This window comes from Erythrolamprus reginae, chromosome 1 (genome assembly GCF_031021105.1).
Source record: "Erythrolamprus reginae isolate rEryReg1 chromosome 1, rEryReg1.hap1, whole genome shotgun sequence".
Lineage (NCBI taxonomy): Eukaryota > Metazoa > Chordata > Lepidosauria > Squamata > Dipsadidae > Erythrolamprus > Erythrolamprus reginae.
The window spans coordinates 422,446,699-422,466,843 of NC_091950.1; the positions used below are offsets into that span (position 1 = coordinate 422,446,699).

Genomic DNA, 20,145 nt, shown 5'->3' on the forward strand with positions numbered 1-20,145 from the left:
AATGTTTCGATCCTGTCCCCCCTTTCCCTTCTGTCCTCCAGACTCTACAGATTGAGTTCATGAAGTCTTTCCTGATAACGTTTTATGCTTAAGACCTTCCATCATTCTTGTAGCCCGTCTTTGGACCCGCTCAATTTGATCCATATCTTTTTGTAAGTGAGGTCTCCTTGTACAAGACCTACAAGGTCCCTTCTGTTCTGGACACGGATACTTATTTTGTCCAAAACTCTTAAAACTCCACCTTGAAATACAGTAGTAGTCTTTTATTTATTCACACCAGTTTAGAGATATGAAACCTTAGCAAGGCAGAAATGCAAAACATACACACTGAAGCAATTTTCTATCGGCTTAAAAACACTGTTCTGGACGGCATTCCTAACATTCCAATCCTTGGCTGCTCTGAGATAAGGGACTATAAATCACTACTTTAAGTTCATGCTTCCCGGCTTAATAATAAGTTCAACAATGTGGCGTCAGCTTCATTTCAGCAAATGCAACATCGTTTAAATCTGGAATCCACAGAGCTATTCATGTAGAATACATACCCTGTTTCCCCGAAAATAAGACACCATCTTATATTAATTTTTGCTCCCAAAGATGTGCAACGTCTTATTTTCAGGGGATGTCTTATTTTTTTTTCAATGAAGAAGAGAAATAGCAGCTTAGAGGCAACAGTGTCGCCGGAGCGTGTTTTATACCGTACGCGTCTTTCTGACCTGTTCCAAGAATTGACATGTCAATTCTTGATCCGAAAGACGCAGCAGATTCCCTACCGTATTTAAAACTACGGTATATGGTAGGGTGCGATCCTGCTGCAGCAAAAACGCATCCAAAGACACAGCCACGTGTTGGATGCGTGTTGCATGTGTTTTAAATCTGATTGATGCATCGTTTTGGGATGCAAGTTAGAAACATAGAAACATAGATGTCTGACGGCAGAAAAAGACCTCCTGGTCCATCTAGTCTGCCCTTATAATATTTTCTGTATTTTATCTTAGGATGGATATATATTTATCCCAGGCATGTTTCAGTTCAGTTCCTGTGGATTTACCAACCACGTCTGCTGGAAGTTTGTTCCAAGGATCTACTGCTCTTTCAGTCAAATAATTTTTTCTCACGTTGCTTATGATCTTTCCCCCAACTAACTTCAGATTGTGTCCCCTGGTTCTTGTGTTCACTTTCCTATTAAAAACACTTCCCTCCTGAACCTTATTTAACCCTTTAACATATTTAAATGTTTCGATCATGTCCCCCCTTTTCCTTCTGTCCTCCAGACTATACAGATTGAGTTATGGACAGCAGTGTTAGATATGTTCTGTTCGGGAATGCTGCGAAACGAAACCTCTATGTCTTACTTTCGGGGGTGACTTATTTGGGGGAAACGGGGTCCTTTTTACCCTGACTCTCTTCTCTTCTTTAGCCCTTCTGCAAGATCTAACCATTCGCCTCCTGATACATTTTCCTCATTATCTGACAGGGACTTCTCATGGTCACATCAGCCCCCTCTGGTATTCCCACCTCAATGTCTTCATCACTCTCGGCTTCCCTTCCCTCCCACAGAGAGGGGCGGCATAAAAATCCAATAAATAAAAATAAATAAATAAGACAGCCTCCCTAACCTAGGATAAACTGAAGGACCTAGCACATGTCCCGAGACTGACAAGGCTCACTCACAAACTCCTTCCAACTCTGTTAATCTATCCATCTAATACCAATTTTTTGCTACTGCGCATGTGCGGAAGCAGAAAAAACATGCTGAAATCTTGCGTGCACTCTCGCAAGATTTTACCCCATGCGCGGAAGCAAAAACATGCTGAGACGTGCGTGCATGCAAGAGGACCGAAGCTGCGCGCACAGAGCACTGATAGTGGCGGTAATGGCAATCCGCACCTGGAACACGCGATCCCTTTTTGGGTTTTTAAAAACTTTTTTAATTGAATTTTTTGAAACATGAAGCATAAACGAACACATAGAAAAAGAAGACACATCATACAATGCACCATGCAAAAAGTTTATGGAAACTTGTACATTTTGAAATAAAGTTGTTTTTACATTTCCCTTTCTACATTGTCCTCTTTTCTTTTTTTCTGGTTATTTTATTTCCATTTTTTTCTCTATCCATGTGTATAATTTTCCCCACATGGTATAATATTCATTTCCCTGTTTATTCTGCAATTTTATTCATTTTTGTGCATTCTAGTACAGTGGCACCTCTACTTACGAACTTAATTAGTTCCAGGACCAGGTTCTTAAGTAGAAAAGTTTATAAGAAGAAGCAATTTTTCACATAGGAATCAATGTAAAAGCAAATAATGCGTGCGATTTGGGAAAGCACAGGGAGGGTGGAGGCCCTGTTTCCTCCCAGGAGATTCCTAGAGGGGACCCACGGAGGCTTCTCCCCACCTTTTCTGGCCCTGTTTCCTCCCAGGAGATTCCTAGAGGGGACCCACAGAGACTTCTCCCCACCTTTTCCGGCCCTGTTTCCTCCCAGGAGATTCCTAGAGAGGCCCACAGAGGCTTCTCCCTGCCTTTTCCAGCCCTGTTTCTTCTTAGGAGATTCCTAGAGAGGCCCCATGGAAGCTTCTCCCCACCTTTTCTGGCCGTTTCCTCCCAGGAGATTCCTAGAGAGGCCCCACGGAGGCTTCTCCGCTCCTTTTCTGGCCCTGTTTCCTCCCAGGAGATTCCTAGAGAGGCCTCACAGATGCTTCTCCCCACCTTTTCTGGCCCTGTTTCCTCCCAGGAGATTCCTAGAGAGGCCCCACGGAGGCTTCTCCCCGCCTTTTCCGGCCCTGTTTCCTCCCAGGAGATTCCTAGAGAGGCCCCACGGAGGCTTCTCCCCACCTTTTCCGGCCCTGTTTCCTCCCAGGAGATTCCTACAGAGACCCCACAGAGGCTTCTCCTTGCCTTTTCCGGCCCTGTTTCCTCCCAGGAGATTCCTAGAGAGGCCCCACGGAGGCTTCTCCTTGCCTTTTTCGGCCCTGTTTCCTCCCAGGAGATTCCTAGAGAGGCCCCACGGAGGCTTCTCCTTGCCTTTTCCGGCCCTGTTTCCTCCCAGGAGATTCCTACAGAGACCCCACAGAGGCTTCTCCTTGCCTTTTTCGGCCCTGTTTCCTCCCAGGAGATTCCTAGAGAGGCCCCACGGAGGCTTCTCCCTGCCTTTTCCGGTTACAGTTTTGGAGGCTCGGGTTTGTAAGTGGAAAATGGTTCTTGAGAAGAGGGGAAAAAATCTTGAATACTCGGTTCTTATCTAGAGAAGTTCGTAAGTAGAGGCGTTTTTAGGTAGAGGTACCACTGTATCTTTCTGATTATCATCTGTTCTGTTGGCATATTTTCTTTTTTCCAATTTTGTGCAAAACTCAATTTTGCTGCTGTGAGTACATGGATTATTGACCGGGGGTGGGGGGGGAAGGGAGGGATCCCTTTTTGTGATCCCTTCCGAAAAGTGAACTCCACAAGTCAGCCTGGTCTGCTTAACAACCCCCGTTCCTAGCTTCACAACTGCAGTGATTCACTTAGCAACAGTGGTTGAAAAAAAGTTGTACAGTAAGGCGAAACTTGTTGAACCAAGTGTCTTTCCTCAGCGACAGAAATTCTGGCCGCAGAACTAGGGTCGTACGCAGGGAGGGGTTGCCACTCCCACCGCTGCGGTGCATTGCATGCGCAGCTCCGTATGTCCGGCAGGCACGTTTCCGAGCGAGATTTTGCTTCTGCACATGCTCAGGAAACAAAATCTTATGAGGAGACGCGTATATGAGAGAGTTTGGTGACTATTTTTGCTTCCACGCATGCACAGAAGCAAAAAAAAAAAAAAGCCAAAATCTTGCATGCGCCCATCCCCTCATGAGATTTTGCTTCCTGAACATGCGCAGAATCAAAGCGAAATCTCGGACCCGCGCACACATGCTGGAGTCACGGAGCTGTGCGCGCAGCTCAATTTTTGCTACTGATGTGATGGCGGCAATCGTACCAGTAGGAACCTGCTACTGGTTGTACATTGAGGATTAGCTGTATACTTGCTTTCCTTCCTCCCTCCCTCCCCTTGCTGTATCCTTCTCCCTAATTCATTCATTCCTTCTTTTTCCTTCCTTCCCTTTCTTTCCCTTGCTGTATCCTCCCTAATACCTTCTTTCCTTCCCTTTGCTGTATTCTTCTCCCTAATTCCTTTCCTTAGAAACATAGAAGATTGACGGCAGAAAAAGACCTCATGGTCCATCTAGTCTGCCCTTATACTATTTCCTGTATTTTATCTTAGGATGGATATATGTTTATCCCAGGCATGTTTAAATTCAGTGACTGTGGATTTAGCAACCACGTCTTCTGGAAGTTTGTTCCCGGCATCTACTACTCTTTCAGTGAAATAATATTTTCTCACGTTGCCTTTGATCTTTCCCCCAACTAACTTCAGATTGTGCCCCCTTGTTCTTGTGTTCACTTTCCTATTAAAAACACTTCCCTCCTGAACCTCATTTAACCCCTTAACATATTTAAATGGGTTAAATAAGGTCCAGGAGGGAAGTGTTTTCCTTCCTTCCTTCCCTAGCTGCATCCTTCTCCCAAATTCCTTCCTTCTCTTCCTTCCCTCCCTTTGCTGTATCCTCCCAAATTGCTTCTTTCCTCCCTCCCTCCCCTTCATTCCCTCCTTAAGCCAGGGGTACCACCTGTTCTTCTATACCTGTACAGAATATAATTGCAGCCTATTTAAAACAACGGAACATAGGCCATAGGTCTGGTTGTTCTTTGTGAACCTCCTAATAATTTGTCTTGATTATTTAATGTAGCAGACCTCCAGGGTCCCTTTCAGCCCTTGGATTCTATGATTCCGAGAACTCATTGAGACAAGGAGACAACGGGAAGGATTGCTAGGTTGGCTGATAAAACCATGGGCGAGAGAAACAGACTATTTGTGTTGACCGAGATAAGCTGTTCTGTACACAAACTTCCAAAGTGTATTTTTTAGGCAAGGAGATTTCTCCCGCAATAGAAGCAGGAGATCCCATCTAACAGAGATCCTTGCTTAGTTAAGGCAGCCTGAAGATTGGGAGAAGATCTCCATATTTTTTTTTTAAAAAAAGAGACAAATGAATTCTCAGATTTAAAAAAAATTGAAGGAGGCACTGATCCATTATGGTGCTTAGAATAATTTCTCTAGGGGCCTCTTTGTATGACGTTTTTCATTCGATCCGTGCCTAACCTTGTAGGCCAGAACTGCCCATTGTTAAGAAACTTGGTTTGTCCTGCGGGGTGGGGTGGGTTGGGTGTTTTTGTGTATCGTGTGAATGCCTAAAGTTAGTTTAATTTCAGTTTGGGGGTTTTAAGCATTTAGGTATGGATGCTATTTCTAAAGTTGTTTTGTCCGAAACGACACTTCTCACTTTTTGAGAAAACTCTTGTTTTGGAAAAAATAAAAAATAATAATAAAAAACAAGTATTTTAAAAACGTTTGTCCTTTATTTGGATTCATTTTGAAGAGGTGTGGGGGTGGGATATTTCACCCATCCTTGTGCAAAATAAACACTGTAGTTGGGAATTGCCAGAGGACTGGAAAAGAGCTGATGTAGTTCCCATCTTCAAAAAAAGGGGGTGGGGGAAAACAGATCCAGGAAACTACAGACCTATCAGCCTGACCTCAATACCAGGAAAGTGTTGGTAATTACCTATAAAGTCCTACATGGCATCGGACCAGAATACCTCCAGAACCGTCTTCTGCTGCACGAATCCGAGCAGCCGATAAGATCCCACGTTGGCCATCTCTGGATCCTGTTGACTAAGCAATGTCATCTGGCGGGCCCCAGGGGAGAGCCTCCTCTGTGGTGGCCGCTGCCCTCTGGAATCAACTCCCCCCAGAGAACAGAACTGCACCCACCCTCCTTCTCTTTCCTAAATTGCTTAAGACCCACCTATATCACCAGGCATGGGGGAACTGAGATACCTCCCCCAGGCTTATATAGTTTTATGTATGGTATGCTTGTGTTGTATGGGTTTAATGATGGGGTTTTTAGATGTTTTTTTAAATACAGTAGTACCTCTAGCTACGAGCTGCTCCACATGCGAGTATTCCAAGTTACGAGCTGAGACGTTAGCAAAATTTCTGTTCAACACCCGAGCTCAAATTCGGGATAAGAGCCGAGCGTCCACTAGGTGGCGCAAGAATTCCATTTTTTCCAGTTATCTCGGCATGAAAAATGCATTGGTTCGAGATACGAATTGATCGACATACGAGGTCGGCACGAATTAAACTCGTATGTCGAGGTACCACTGTATTAGATTTGTTACATTGTCATATTGTTATTGTGAGCCGCCCCGAGTCTGCGGAGAGGGGCGGCATACAAATCTAATAAATAATAATAATAATTATTATTATTATTATTATTATTATTATTATTATTATTATTATTATAAGAATCTGGACAAGATAAGCAACGAACCAATGAACACCTAGAAACAAACAAAGTACAGTAATAACCAAAAGCCAACATGGGTTTGCTCAAAACACATCACGCCAGACTAATCTTGTTGCATTCTTTGACAAAGTGACAATACAGTGATCCCTCGGTTAGCGCGGGGGTTACGTTCCAAGACCTCCCGCGCTAACCGATTTCCGCGTTATACTGGATGCGGAAGTAAAAAACCTGTGCATGCGCGCCCTGGCCGCACATGCGCAGAAGGTGGAGCGACGCAAATTCGGAGGCTGGCAATGCAATGGTGATTTTTCCGGGCTCCTTGCCGCTACCCCCCGCCCGCCCGATTCGCCCCGCTCACCGTCATTCTTAAAAGCTCTGAAGGACGAAAGGAATGGAGAATTGCCAGAGCGCCATGAGAACAACAAACTGGAGGATGTGGATGGTGGCAGTACAGCAGAACCAAAGGAAAATTGGGAGGAGAACTGCCATCAGAATGGCCTTTCTTTGCCTTTGGAAGAGGGAGAGAATCTTTCTCACTCTTTAGAAGCAGTTCCAAATAAAGTCACGACTCCCGAGTTCGCCAACTGGGACCAGCGCCGAAGCTGAACCGCGGGCCGCCTCGCCTACGCTCTCCGGACCGGCGGCGGCTGAAAGAGAGTCCAACCCGAGGGGCGCCGGGCCGAGAAGCGGCGACGCGGGCTGGCAGGCCCGGGGCGCCTCGACCCCGCGTCCTCCCCTCTGCTTTCCGCGGCGTTTGGTCTCGCCCGCGCCTCCGCTCCCTGCCATGTTGGATTGCACGGCCGGCGCCGGGGAGAAGTTGGAAGTTTAGTGCCTGTCGGGAGAGCGGGCGGAAGGCGCGAGGATTTCCCGGCTGGCTCGCGCGGGAGCCCCCTTCAGGAGTTGCTGCCGCCGCTCCGCAACCCGCTCGCGGCGCCCCCTCAGGTCGCCGCCCCAATGCGGCCGCAGTAAAGCGCGGGGGAGGCAGGCTGCTGCGCCGCCACCCTCCAGGAGACGCGGGGCCCGACCCCCCAACCGCCCCCAGGCGAGCTTAAGAGAGGCAGCGGCGGAAAGGTTGGCAATCCCGGCCGGGCGCCGGCGGCGGCCGCCATGAAGAACAACAATATATGATATCAAGGATGGAAAACAATTGTGGGAACAAGAATTATATAATAACTTTGTATATAATAGTCCTCCCCGTCATCGGGCGGGAAAAACCGCGGTGTAGGGAAAAAAACGCGGACTTATTTTTTAATTAATATTTTTTGAAAAACCGCATTGCAGCGTTTCGCGCTAATCGAGCAACGCGTAAATCGAGGGACCACTGTATTAGTGGACCAGAGGAATGCTGTCGCTTTAATTTACTTGGATTTCAGTAAGGCATTTGATAAAGTAGACCATAACCTACTACTAGATAAAGTAGAAAAATGTGGGATGGATAGCAACACCACCAGATCGATTCAAAACTGCTTAACCAACCGCACTCAATGTGTAGTGCTCAATGGAACTACATCTACACGGAGGGATATATGCAGTGGAGAACCCAAGGTTCTGCTTTAGGTCCAGGACTCTTCAACATCTTAATGACTTGGACGAGGGGATAGATGGGGAATGGAGAGGGGTAGCATACAAATCTAATAAAGTATTATTATTATTATTATTATTATTATTATTATTATTATCTCATCAAATTTGCAGATAACACCAAACTAGCAGGAATAGCCAACACTCCAGAAGATAGGCTCAGGATACAGAAGGCTCTTTTTTTATATTTACAATAAATAATTGCGATAGACAATAAAAACATTCCAAGTTACAGAAGATATACAATATACTTTGACAATATACTAAGGCAATTAAACAAAACGTCTATGAACATACAAACATACAAAAGAAAGAATAAAAAGAAAGGAAAATAAAGGAGTAAAAGGAAGAAAGGAGGGGACGGATGGACGTTAGATCTGTATTGGGATTATGAACTAGATATATTTTCTGCAGCTCATTTCCTTATATCCAATATTTGTAATTACTGTATAGATAAGTAAAAGAAAGCGTTGAATAAATCAAGAAAAAGAGGTTTTAAGAAAGCCAGTCCAATTTTAAAGTACATATCAATGTCTCTTGCATCTATTGAAAAAGAAGGAAAGGTTTAATACCAGAAGGATCTTGACGGAACATAAGAACATAAGAATTGAATATTGGATGCTACCTAACCAAATGAAATTCAAGGGTGAAAAAAAGTCAGGTTCTACATTTAGGCAAGAAGAACAAAATGCACAGGTAGAGTATATGTGGTACCTTGCTCAATAGTAGCAACTGTGAGAGGGATCTTGGAGTCCTAGTGGACAACCATTGAAATAGGAGCCGGCCGTGTGCAGCAGCTGCCAAAAAAGCCAACACAGTTCTAGGCTGCATCAAAGGGATAGAATCAAGATCACATGACGTGTTAATACCACTTTATAAGGCCTTGGTAAGGCCACACTTGGAATATTTGCATCCAGTTTTGATTGCCACGATGCAAAAAAAATGTTGAGACTCTAGAAAAAGTGCAGAGAAGAGCAACCAAGAGGATTAAGGGACTGGAGGCTAAAACATATGAAGAACGGTTTCAGGAACTGGGCATGGCTAGTTTAAGGAAAAGAAGGACCAGGGGAGACAGGATAGCAGTGTTCCAGTATCTCAGGGGTTGCCATAAAGAAGAGGGAGTCAATCTATTCTCCAAAGCACCTGAGGGTAGAACAAGAAGCAATGGGTGGAAACTAAACAAGGAGAGAAGCAACTTAGAACTAAGGAGAAAATTCCCGACAGTGAGAACAATTAATCAGTGGAACTACTTGCCTCCAGGAGTTGTGAATGCTCCAACATTGCAAGTTTTTAACAAGATGTTAGATAACCATTTGTCTGAAGTAATGTAGGGTTTCTTGCCCAAGCAGGGGGTTGGACTAGAAGATCTCCAAGGTCCTTTACAACTCTGTTGTTATTATCTTATTTCCTGTTTTTTCTCTGCGAAGGATGACGTTCTGTAGGAAGGAGCCACCACAGAGAAGGCCCTTCCTCTTGGTCCCGCTAGAATGGTCCCCTTGGTAGGGACCCAGAGAGTCACAGCTTCCTCCCTTTTTCCTCTCCTGTCTCCACTTCATCCTCAATCTCTTCCCCATTAGAGGAAACGCAGTGAGTTGATCACCATGTAGCGGGAGAACTGAACGTACAGACGGCGGAACCAGAGCAGCTGGCTGTGGTGACACCACATTGCCCTCTGGAAAGAGAAGAGACAGAGTTTAGATTTTAGCAAGGAGAACAATGCTGTGGGTGAAAGCATGAATACATAAAAACATAAGAAGAGCCATGCTGAATCGGGCCAAAGCCCATCGAGTCCAGCATTTTGTGTCCCACAGTGGCCCATCAATTGTCCTTGGGGATCTTGAGCAGAAAGAGAAGGCAAGACCCTCCCTTTCCCTTGACCCCCAACAAATGGGACCCAAGGGAATCCTGCCTGCCTCAACCAACATAGAGGCGGCACTTGGACATCCGTTTCAATAACCACCTATGATACACTTGCCATCCCTGAATCTATCTAATCCTGCCTTGAAGGTCTCCAGGCTGACAGCTGTCACGACCTCTTCTGGAAGTGAATTCCATAAAACCAACAACCCCCTGGGTGATGAAATATTTCCCTTTATTTATCCTCACTTTCTTACCTGTGAGCTTTAGGGAGGGCCCCCTCGTCCTATTATTATGTGATATAAACAAGAATTTTTCTCTATCCACCTTTTCTATCCCATGCATGATTTTATGCACATCAATCAAGTCCCCCCTTAAACACCGTCATTCTATCCATCTACCCATCCACCTATCTTATCTATCTAATCTATCTATCTATCTATCTATCTATCTATCTATCTATCTATCTATCTATCTATCTAATCTATCTCTATCTCTATCTATCTATCTATCTAATTTATCTATCTATCTATCTATCTATCTATCTAATCTATCTATCTATCTAATCTATCTAATCTATCTATCTATCTCTATCTATCTATCTATCTATCTATCTATCTAATCTATCTATCTAATCAATCTATCTATCTAATCAATCTATCTATCTATCTATCTAATTTATCTATCTATCTATCTATCTAATCTATCTATCTATCTAATCTATCTAATCTATCTATCTATCTCTATCTATCTATCTATCTAATTTATCTATCTATCTATCTATCTAATCTATCTATCTATCTATCTATCTAATCAATCTATCTATCTAATCTATCTATCTATCTATCTATCTATCTATCTATCTATCTATCTATCTATCTATCTATCTATCTATCTATCTATCCATCCTTCTTGAGGTGTGACCAGAACTGTACACAGGACTCCAAGTGTGGTCTCACCATCGATTTGTACAGAGGCAATGCAACACTTGCAGACCTATTTTCAATTCCCTTCCTAATCAGACCAAGCATGGAATTTGCTTTTTTTTTACTGCTGCTGTGCACTGGGTTGACATCTTCATTGAGCTGTCCACCAAAAACCCAAGATCCCATTCTTGCGTTTTCTCAGAAAGTTTGGTCCCCATCATTTGGTAGGTATAATTGGGGTTCTTTGCCCCGATGTGCATAACTTTGCACTTTCAGGTATTCCTAAACTTACAACAGTTCACTGAATGACCAAAGTTACACCTGAAAAAAGTGAGCGTTTTTCACACAACCTCAGTGCCACGTGATCAAAATTCAGAGGCTTGGCAACTGGCGTGTACTTATGATAGTTGCAGTGTCCCAGGATCAGTAGCAGGTTCCTAGGGGTACGGATCAGGATAGAAACATAGAAGACTGATGGCAGAAAAAGACCTCATGGTCCATCTAGTCTGCCCTTATACTATTTTCTGTATTTTATCTTACAATGGATATATGTTTATCCCAGGCATGTTTCAATTCAGTGACTGTGGATTTACCAACCATGTCTGCTGGAAGTTTGTTCCAAGGATCTACTACTCTTTCAGTAAAATAATATTTTCTCATGTTGCTTTTGATCTTTCCCCCAACTAACTTCAGATTGTGTCCCCTTGTTCTTGTGTTCACTTTCCTATTAAAAACACTTCCCTCCTGGACCTTATTTAACCCTTTAATGTATTTAAATGTTTCGATCATGTCCCCCCTTTTCCTTCTGTCCTCCAGACTCTACAGATGGAGTCCATGAAGTCTTTCTTGATACGTTTTATGCTTAAGACCTTCCACCATTCTTGTAGCCCGTCTTTGGACCCAATTTGATCCATCTCTTTTTGTAGGTGAGGTCTCCAGAACTGGACACAGTATTCCAAATGTGGTCTCACCAGCACTCTATACAGAGGGATCACAATCTCCCTCTTCCTGCTTGTTATACCTCTAGCTATGCAGCCAAGCATCCTACTTGCTTTTCCTACCGCCCGACCACACTGCTCACCCATTTTGAGACTGTCAGAAATCACTACCCCTAAATTCTTCTCTGGATTGCTGAACCAGTAGTAAAATTGGAGTTGGCCGCACAGCTTTGGGTCTCTGGTGTGGGTGCCAGAGAAGGCCTGCCGTCTTTATCATATGCACAACAAGTGGAATCTTATGGGAAGACGCATGTGTGAGATTTCAGCAATTTTCACTTGCGCAGTATGAAAAGTCTGATTTGCTTAACAACCTGAACCCTGATTGATCATCTGCAAGGATTCACTTAACAATCCGCCCCGAGTCTGCAGAGAGGGGCGGCATACAAATCCAATAAATAATAATAATAATAATAATAATAATAATAATAATAATAATAATAATCAGGGCAGCGTTCCTTGTCCTGCAACCGTCGTACGTATGAACCAGTTGCCCAGCATCTGAATTTTGATCATGTGACCACAGTGATGCTGAAAATGTCATAACTGTGAAAAGCGATCGGAAGTCGCAACGTAACTCCAAACAGTCCCTAAACAGACCGTTGTAAGTCGAGGGCTAACTGTATCCTCCCTTATTAACATCCTGGGTATGGAGACCAACTGCTGGGGATTTTCTGGATGGCAAAGCAAGACGTCATAAATGTACCTGGGCCAGTTCTGCTTCATTTTCCGTCGTTATAAGGAGAACGTCCTGGTTTTCGTAGCTGCTGAGCGGAGCATCCCAAATGGAAATGTATTTCCGGAAAATATTCACAGTCTCAAGGACGAGGAAGCGACAACCTGTGTGAGAAACACAAACAGTGGCTGATATCCAACACCTGTTTTTGTCCTCTCGTCTGATTTTTCCAGAGCAAGTCTCAGCAAGCTCTTATTTATCTATTTATCTGTCTGTCTGTCTGTCTGTCTCTCTCTCTCTCTCTCTCTCTCTCTCTCTCTCTCTCTCTCTCTCTCTCTCTCTCTCTCTCTCTCTCTCTCTCTCTCTCTCTCTCTCTATATATATATATATATATATATATATATATATATATATATATATATATATATGTTAAAATGTTTTCAGCTGGAATTTTAAAATTAAGGGAGACTAGGATGGTCCCATTTCGGCCTTATTAGGCCTCATCAGCTAGCCACACCCCTTTCTTTTACTGGGATTCGATCTGGTGAACTCTGCATTGTAAAGCAGAGAACTAGCAGTTAGAGCTATTCGATCTGAATCGAGTTCATCAGATCGAATCCCAGTAAAAGAAAGGGGTGTGGCTAGCTGATGAGGCCTAATAAGGCCGAAATGGGACCATCCTAGTCTCCCTTAATTTTAAAATTCCAGCTGAAAACATTTTAACACATACAGAATATAGTTGTCGGCTATAAATATATTAACTGCCTTGTAGTGGTCCTGGGTTGGGCCTAGAGGCAAAAAGGAGCTGTGACGTTCCTTAAATATACCAGGGTGATCCGACTTAAGAAAAAAAAATATATATATATATATATATATATATATATATATATATATATAATATATCTATGAATCTATCTAACTATCTATGTATCTATGTATCTATCTATCTATCTATCTATCTATCTATCTATCTACAGTATCTATCTATCTATCTATCTCTCTGTCTGTCTATCTATCTATCTATCTATCTATCTAATCTATCTATCTATCTATCTATCTACAGTATCTATCTATCTATCTATCTATCTATCTATCTATCTATCTATCTATCTATGTATTTATCTATCTATCTCTCTATCTAATCTATCTATCTATGTATCTATCTATCTAATCTATCTATCTATCTATCTATCTATCTATCTATCTATGTATTTATCCTTCTATCTCTCTATCTCTCTCTCTCTCTCTCTCTCTCTCTATCTATCTATCTATCTATCCTTTCTTCCTATATACCTTCCTCCTTCTCGCTTCTTCTTTTTTCCTTTCCTTCCTTCCTCTCTCTGTCTCTCTTCCTCTTTTTACTTCCTTCCTTCCCTCCTTCTCTCCTTCCCTTCCTTTCCTTCCCTCGCTCTTTCCCTCCTCCCTCTCTCTTTCATTTCCTTCCTTCTTCTCTTTCTCTTTCTTTCTTTTTCCTTAGTAGTGTTCAATTTTATGTTCTTTTAAAAAAAAATAACAAAAAGTATATATTCAATTCAATTCAATTTATTAGATTTGTATGCCGCCCCTCTCCGTATATATACATGAAAAGGAAACTGTACAATTTATACCTCCTCCTTTTCAGAAGTTAAGCCCAACTGAAGGGCAAGGCCCACAAGGTTAAAGAACGGGCAGCTCCGAGATAAAGTCTTGGAGCAAAACAATTTTTCTCCAGCAACCACAAAGCCTCACTGAGAAGGCAGACTGTCCTGTGGCCAAACGCCAACCAAGAGACCAACCAAATTAGTGGGAAATGTAAATCATCGTATCATTCAAGGGAAAAGTCAACAGATTGTGTCACCTTGGAGGGTGATTTTTAAATCAGGGTTTTGCAACTTTGCCCTGATTTGCACTGATTTAAAAAAAAATGGGGAAAAATACATTTTCTCCTTCTAGGTCAGGGGTATCCAACTCTATTGCAACTTTAAAACCTGTGGACTTCAATTCCCAGAATTCCCCACTCCTCTTAAAGCATGGCTGGCTGGGGAATTCTGGGAGTCGAAGTCCAGGAAATCTTAAAGTTGTCAAAAGTTGGACATGCTTGATGTAGATAATATCCATTTCTCTCAGGTATAACTTTTGGGTTCACTTTAGCTGTGGTTTCTTACTTCCTTTCCCTTCAAGCTTAATTTAAATCAGAGGTCTCCAAACTTGTCCGCTTTAGGACGTGTGGACTTCAACTCCCAGAATTCTCCAGCCAGTATAGCATAGCTGTGATTAACACACAATTAATTGTGATTAACACAATCAGCGGAACAGCTTGCCTCCAGAAGTTGTGAATGCTCCAACACCGGAAGTTTTTAAGATGTCGGATAACCATCTGTCTGAAGTGGTGAAGGGTTTCCTGCCTAAGCAGGGGGTTGGATAGAAGACCTCCAAGGCCCCTTCCAACTCTGTAGTTGTTGGTGTGATGATTATGATTATTTCTTTGATTCATTAAATATGAAACTCAGTCAACTGGACATTTAAAAATGCATCAGAAATATCACTGGTGCTAAAGGTTGATACAGGTTCAACCAAGTATCTATTATTATTATTATTGTTGTCGTTGTCATTGTTGGTTGTTGTCATTGTTGGTTGTCGTTGTTGTTATTATTATTATTATTATTATTATTATTATTATTATTATATGATTCTGGCAGTTGAAGTACACAAGTCTTAAAGCTGCGAAGTTTGAAGACCTCTGATTTAAATTAAACTTGGAGGGAAAGGAAGCGAAGCTAAACATGAGAAAATATTATTTTACTGAAAGAGTAGTAGATCCATGGAACAAACTTCCAGCATACGTGGTTGGTAAATCCACAGTAACTGAATTTAAACATGCCTGGGATAAACATAGATCCATCCTAAGATAAAATACAGAAAATAGTATAAGGGCAGACTAGATGGACCAGGAGGTCTTTTTCTGCCATCAGTCTTCTATGTTTCTATGTTTCTAAAGTGAACCCAAAAGTTATATCTCAAAGAAGTTCATATCTACGTCAAGCGTGTCCAACTTTTGACAACTTTAAGATTTTCTGGACTTCGACTCCCAGAATTCCCCAGCCAGTCATGCTTTAAGAGGAGTGAGGAGTTCTGGGAATCAAAGTCCACAAGTCTTAAAGTTGCCAAGTTTGAAGACCTCTGATTTAAATGTTAATATTTGATTTAACATTGGACTTAATCCCTGGATAGTTCAATGGATTTGCAGTTGGCTGAAGCGTAGACATCAGAGTTATTGTTAATGGCGAGTATTCTGAGCAGAGACAGGTTACAAGCGGTGTGCCACAAGGGTCTGTTCTGGGTCCTATTCTTTTTAATATGTTTGTGAGTGACATAGGGGAAGGTTTGGTAGGGAAGGTTTCACTATTTGCCGATGACTCTAAAGTGTGCAATAGGATTGATATTCCTGGAGGCGTCTGTAATATAGTAAATGATTTAGCTTTACTAGATAAATGGTCAAAGCAATGGAAACTGCAGTTTAATGTTTCCAAATGTAAAGTAATGCACTTGGAGAAAAGGAATCCTCAATCTGAGTATTGTATTGGCAGTTCTGTGTTAGCAAAAACTTGAGAAGAAAAGGATTTAGGGGTCGTGATTTCTGACAGTCTCAAAATGAGTGAACAGTGCAGTCAGGCGGTAGGGAAAGCAAGTAGGATGCTTGGCTGCATAGTTAGAGGTATAACAAGCAGGAAGAGGGAGATTATGATCCCGCTATATAGAGTGCTGGTGAGACCCCATTTGGAATACTGTGTTCAGTTCTGGAGACCTCACCTACAAAAAGATATTGACAAAATTGAACGGGTCCAAAGATGGGCTACAAGAATGGTGGAAGGTCTTAAGCATAAAACGTATCAGGAAAGACTTCATGAACTCAATCTGTATAGTCTGGAGGACAGAAAGGAAAGGGGAGATAGGATCGAAACATTTAAATATGTTAAAGGGTTAAATAAGGTCCAGGAGGGAAGTGTTTTTAATAGGAAAGTGAACACAAGAACAAGGGGACACAATCTGAAGTTAGTTGGAGGAATGATCAAAAGCAACATGAGAAAATATTATTTTACTGAAAGAGTAGTAGATCCTTGGAACAAACTTCCAGCAGACGTGGTAGATAAATCCACAGTGACTGAATATAAACATGTCTGGGATAAACATAGATCCATCCTAAGATAAAATACAGGAAATAGTATAAGGGCAAACTAGATGGACCAGGAGGTCTTTTTCTGCTGTCAGTCTTCTATGTTTCTATGTAATAAAGGCTTCATTTAAAAAGAGAGAGAGATAAAAATATATGAATCAGGCTGTTTTTCCAGAAATGTGCCAGGCCAGGGATATGACCTTGGGGTTGGCCAGCGGGGGAGTTTCCAAACTGATAAGAGGAATGGAAACAAAGTCACATCAGGGACCCGGCAAGTTGAAGGTTAACCAGAGAGCTGAAGCAGATTGCAAATATTTACAAGGTTTTTGCCATTTTGTTTTGGGTTTTTTTCCAATGTGGAAGATGGTGAAACCATCTTCTGCTAATGCTGGAGGGGGGAGGGGAGAGATGCACAGAACAGCATAGAATCACAAGGCATGGAAGGGACCTCAAAGGTCATCTAGCCTAGCCCCAAACAAATGGAACCGTTTTGGGAAGGAAAGGAGCGTTAGGATGATTCTCAAGAAAAAATTCCAGATAGGGAGAGCAAGTTAATTCAGGGGTCCCCAAATTTGGCAACTTTGAAGACTTGTGGACTTCAACTCCCAGAATTCTCCAGGCAGCTATGCAAAGCTGAGGGCTCGTCCGGGATTTGAACCCAGGACCTATGCATTAGCTGGCTGGAGAATTCTGGGAGTTGAAGTCCACAAGTCTTTAAAAGTTGCCAGGTTGGAAGACCCTCTGAGCTAAGTAATGGGATTGTCTGCCAAGAATAGGGTTTTTTCTAATCTTGGAAATTTTAAGAGGAGTGGACTTCCACTCCCAGAATTCCCCACCCATGTCATGTGATCAAAATTCGTCATGTTTGAGAACCGACTCACATTTATGACGATAGAAACATAGAAGTCTGACGGCAGAAAAAGACCTCCTGGTCCATCTAGTCTGCCCTTATACTATTTCCTGTATTTTATCTTAGGATGGATCTATGTTTATCCCAGGCATGTTTAAATTCAGTGACTGTGGATTGACCAACCACGTCTGCTGGAAGTTTGTTCCAAGGATCTACTACTCTTTCAGTGAAATAATATTTTCTCATGTTGCTTTTGATCTTTCCCCCAACTAACTTCAGATTGTGTCCCCTTGTTCTTGGGTTCACTTTCCTATTCGATCACAACCAGATTCACTTAAACAACCAGGTTAGTCAGTGAAGGGCTACAAAAAAGTTTACTACCACAGTGTGGGCATGGTTTATTTTGTGGGTGTGGCTTGCTGGCCATGTGACCGGGTGGGAGTGGCTTGACAATCATGTGATGGGGTGGCTTGAAGGTCATGTGACTGGCTTAAAAGTGGCCAACTTGACGTCACTCATGTCAAAGGTTTGGGTTAGGGTGCCTGGCCTCTCCTCAAAGAGATACAATTTCTCTACCTATTTACCATTACTAAACATTCAAAATATGCTGTTTAATTCTATGTATATGTGCCACATGTGTACATACATATTACACACAGGCACACAAAAATATACATTATCTACTATATAAACTGTATTTGTATGTACACACACACACACATACACAGCTCTTCTAAAATTAAACACATTCAACCTCATTTACTGCAATAGGAAAGACAGACCCAGAGCCCCGGAATAAAAGAAAAAAATTCAAAATTTTTCTATCCATTCTGCGTACTTGATAGTACCTGTAGGAGCCCATCACTGGGGCTAGTATTATTATTATTATTATTATTATTATTATTATTATTATTATTATTATTATTATTATTATTATTATTATTAATTGGATTTGTATGCTGCCCCTCTCCGCAGACTCGGGGCGGCTAACAACAATGATAAAAACAGTATGTAACTAAACAACTGCAGGGATTCACTTAACAACCGTGGCAAAAAAAGGTCATAAAATGGGGCAAAACTGAATGTCTCATTTAATGGCAGAAACTCTGGGCCCAATGGTGGCTGTAAGTTGAGATCTACCTGTAAAAAAGTGTCCGTGCCTAAGATCAGGGACTGCTTGTCTGGTTCTTCCTCGTTTAGACAAATACCTTGTTTATAATACAGTGGAACCCCGACATACGAGCTGCTCTACTTACGAGCAACTCGAGATAAGAGGTGGGAGGGGAGAGATATTTTTGTTCTACTTACAAGCCCAAATTCGAGATACAAGCGCCAAGGAGCTGTCTCCTGAAGCCGAACGCTAACTTCCGCGTTCGGCTTCAGGAGACAGCTGCGAAGCGGCGCGCGTGTTTTAAAAGGTTGCAGCCGGCCTGGGGGGCTCGGGGGGTGCTTGCAGCCGGCCTGGGGGGCTTGCCAGCACCCCCCCAAGCCCCCCAGGCCGCCTGCAACCTTTTAAAACACGCGCGCGGCTTCGCAGCTGTCTCCTGAAGCTGAACGCGGAAGTTAGCTCTTTTTCTTTCTCTCTTTTACCTTCCCTTCCTCTATTTCTTCTTTTCTTTCTCCTTCCCACCTTCTTCCCTCCCTCCCTCCCTTCACTCATTCCTCTCTTACTCTCCCCTTTCATAAGTTTCCTTGCTTCCTTCCTCTGTTCCTGTCCCTTCCCTCTTTCCTTCCTTCCTTCCCACCCTCCGTCCATTCATTTATCCCATTCCTCTCTTGATCGCTTAAAGCCGGTCCCTGGTGCAAAAAGGGTTGGGGACCTCTGTCCTACAGGATTGGGTGGCAGAGAAGTTGAACATATGTAAATTTAAAAGTTTAAGAAAGTTTACAAGTTAAGTGAAAGAAACTTCATTATTCATTTATATGTACATGTACATTTCTTCATTAAAAACATGTCTTTCTGCATAATTTAGACTAACTTTGTGAGTTTTTTGAGGGCTGGAACCAATTAAAATTATTTAGATTAATTCCTACGGGGAAAAGTCGTTCGAGATAAGAGCTGCTCGACTTAAGAGCCCATCTCGAGGTACCACTATATAATGAATTAACAAACACCAACCTTCTGGAGCCTTCCTCTCGGAGTGCAGGGACCTGTGAAGGGGAAGCAGGAAAAGAGCTTAATAGATATTAATTATAATACAGTGATACCTCATCTTACAAACGCCTCGTCATACAAACTTTTCGAGATACAAACCCGGGGTTTAAGATTTTTTTGCCTCTTCTTACAAACTATTTTCACCTTACAAACCCACCGCCGCCGCTGGGATGCCCCGCCTCTGGGGTTCCAAGCACTTCGGTGTTTTTGCGATTCTGCGGTTTCACTGATACTCCCTCCGGACTTCCGTTGCCAGCGAAGCACTCATTTTTGCGCTGCTGGGATTCCCCTGAGGCTCCCCTCCATGGGAAACCCCACCTCCGGACTTCCGTGTTTTTGTGATGCTGCAGGGGAATCCCAGCAGCGCAAAAACGGGAGCTTCACTGGCAACGGAAGTCCGGAGGTGGGGTTTCCCAGTGAGGGGAGCCTCAGTGAAATCACAACATCGCAAAAACACAGAGGTCCGGAGGTGGGGTTCCAAGCACTTCGGTGTTTTTGCGATTCTGCGGTTTCACTGATACTCCCTCCGGACTTCCGTTGCCAGCGAAGCA

The 20,145-nt window shown here is 42.8% G+C and overlaps 1 protein-coding gene and 1 long non-coding RNA gene across 3 annotated transcripts in view; one reads left to right on the forward strand and one right to left on the reverse strand.

Annotated features, from left to right (window-relative positions):
• The first annotated feature begins 718 nt into the window (after nucleotides 1-718).
• LOC139158058 (uncharacterized) lies at nucleotides 719-1,719 on the forward strand. The gene is made up of 2 exons (XR_011557598.1): nucleotides 719-1,508; nucleotides 1,606-1,719. It is a non-coding gene; the product is annotated as an uncharacterized lncRNA (long non-coding RNA).
• A 3,872-nt stretch (nucleotides 1,720-5,591) lies between these two features.
• PIGL (phosphatidylinositol glycan anchor biosynthesis class L) overlaps nucleotides 5,592-20,145 on the reverse strand; it is a 32,827-nt gene continuing 18,273 nt past the window's right edge. Inside the window, exons 5-7 of one of the 2 annotated variants that reach the window (XM_070742828.1) lie at nucleotides 19,559-19,590; nucleotides 12,467-12,600; nucleotides 5,592-5,757 (exon numbers count right to left, since the gene is read on the reverse strand). In XM_070742828.1, the coding sequence (XP_070598929.1) occupies nucleotides 5,665-5,757; nucleotides 12,467-12,600; nucleotides 19,559-19,590 (259 nt within the window). In that variant the 3' untranslated portion in view covers nucleotides 5,592-5,664. Of the gene's footprint in view, nucleotides 5,758-8,136; nucleotides 9,655-12,466; nucleotides 12,601-19,558; nucleotides 19,591-20,145 lie in introns of those variants that run through there. The other variant, XM_070742820.1, reaches the window with a different exon arrangement.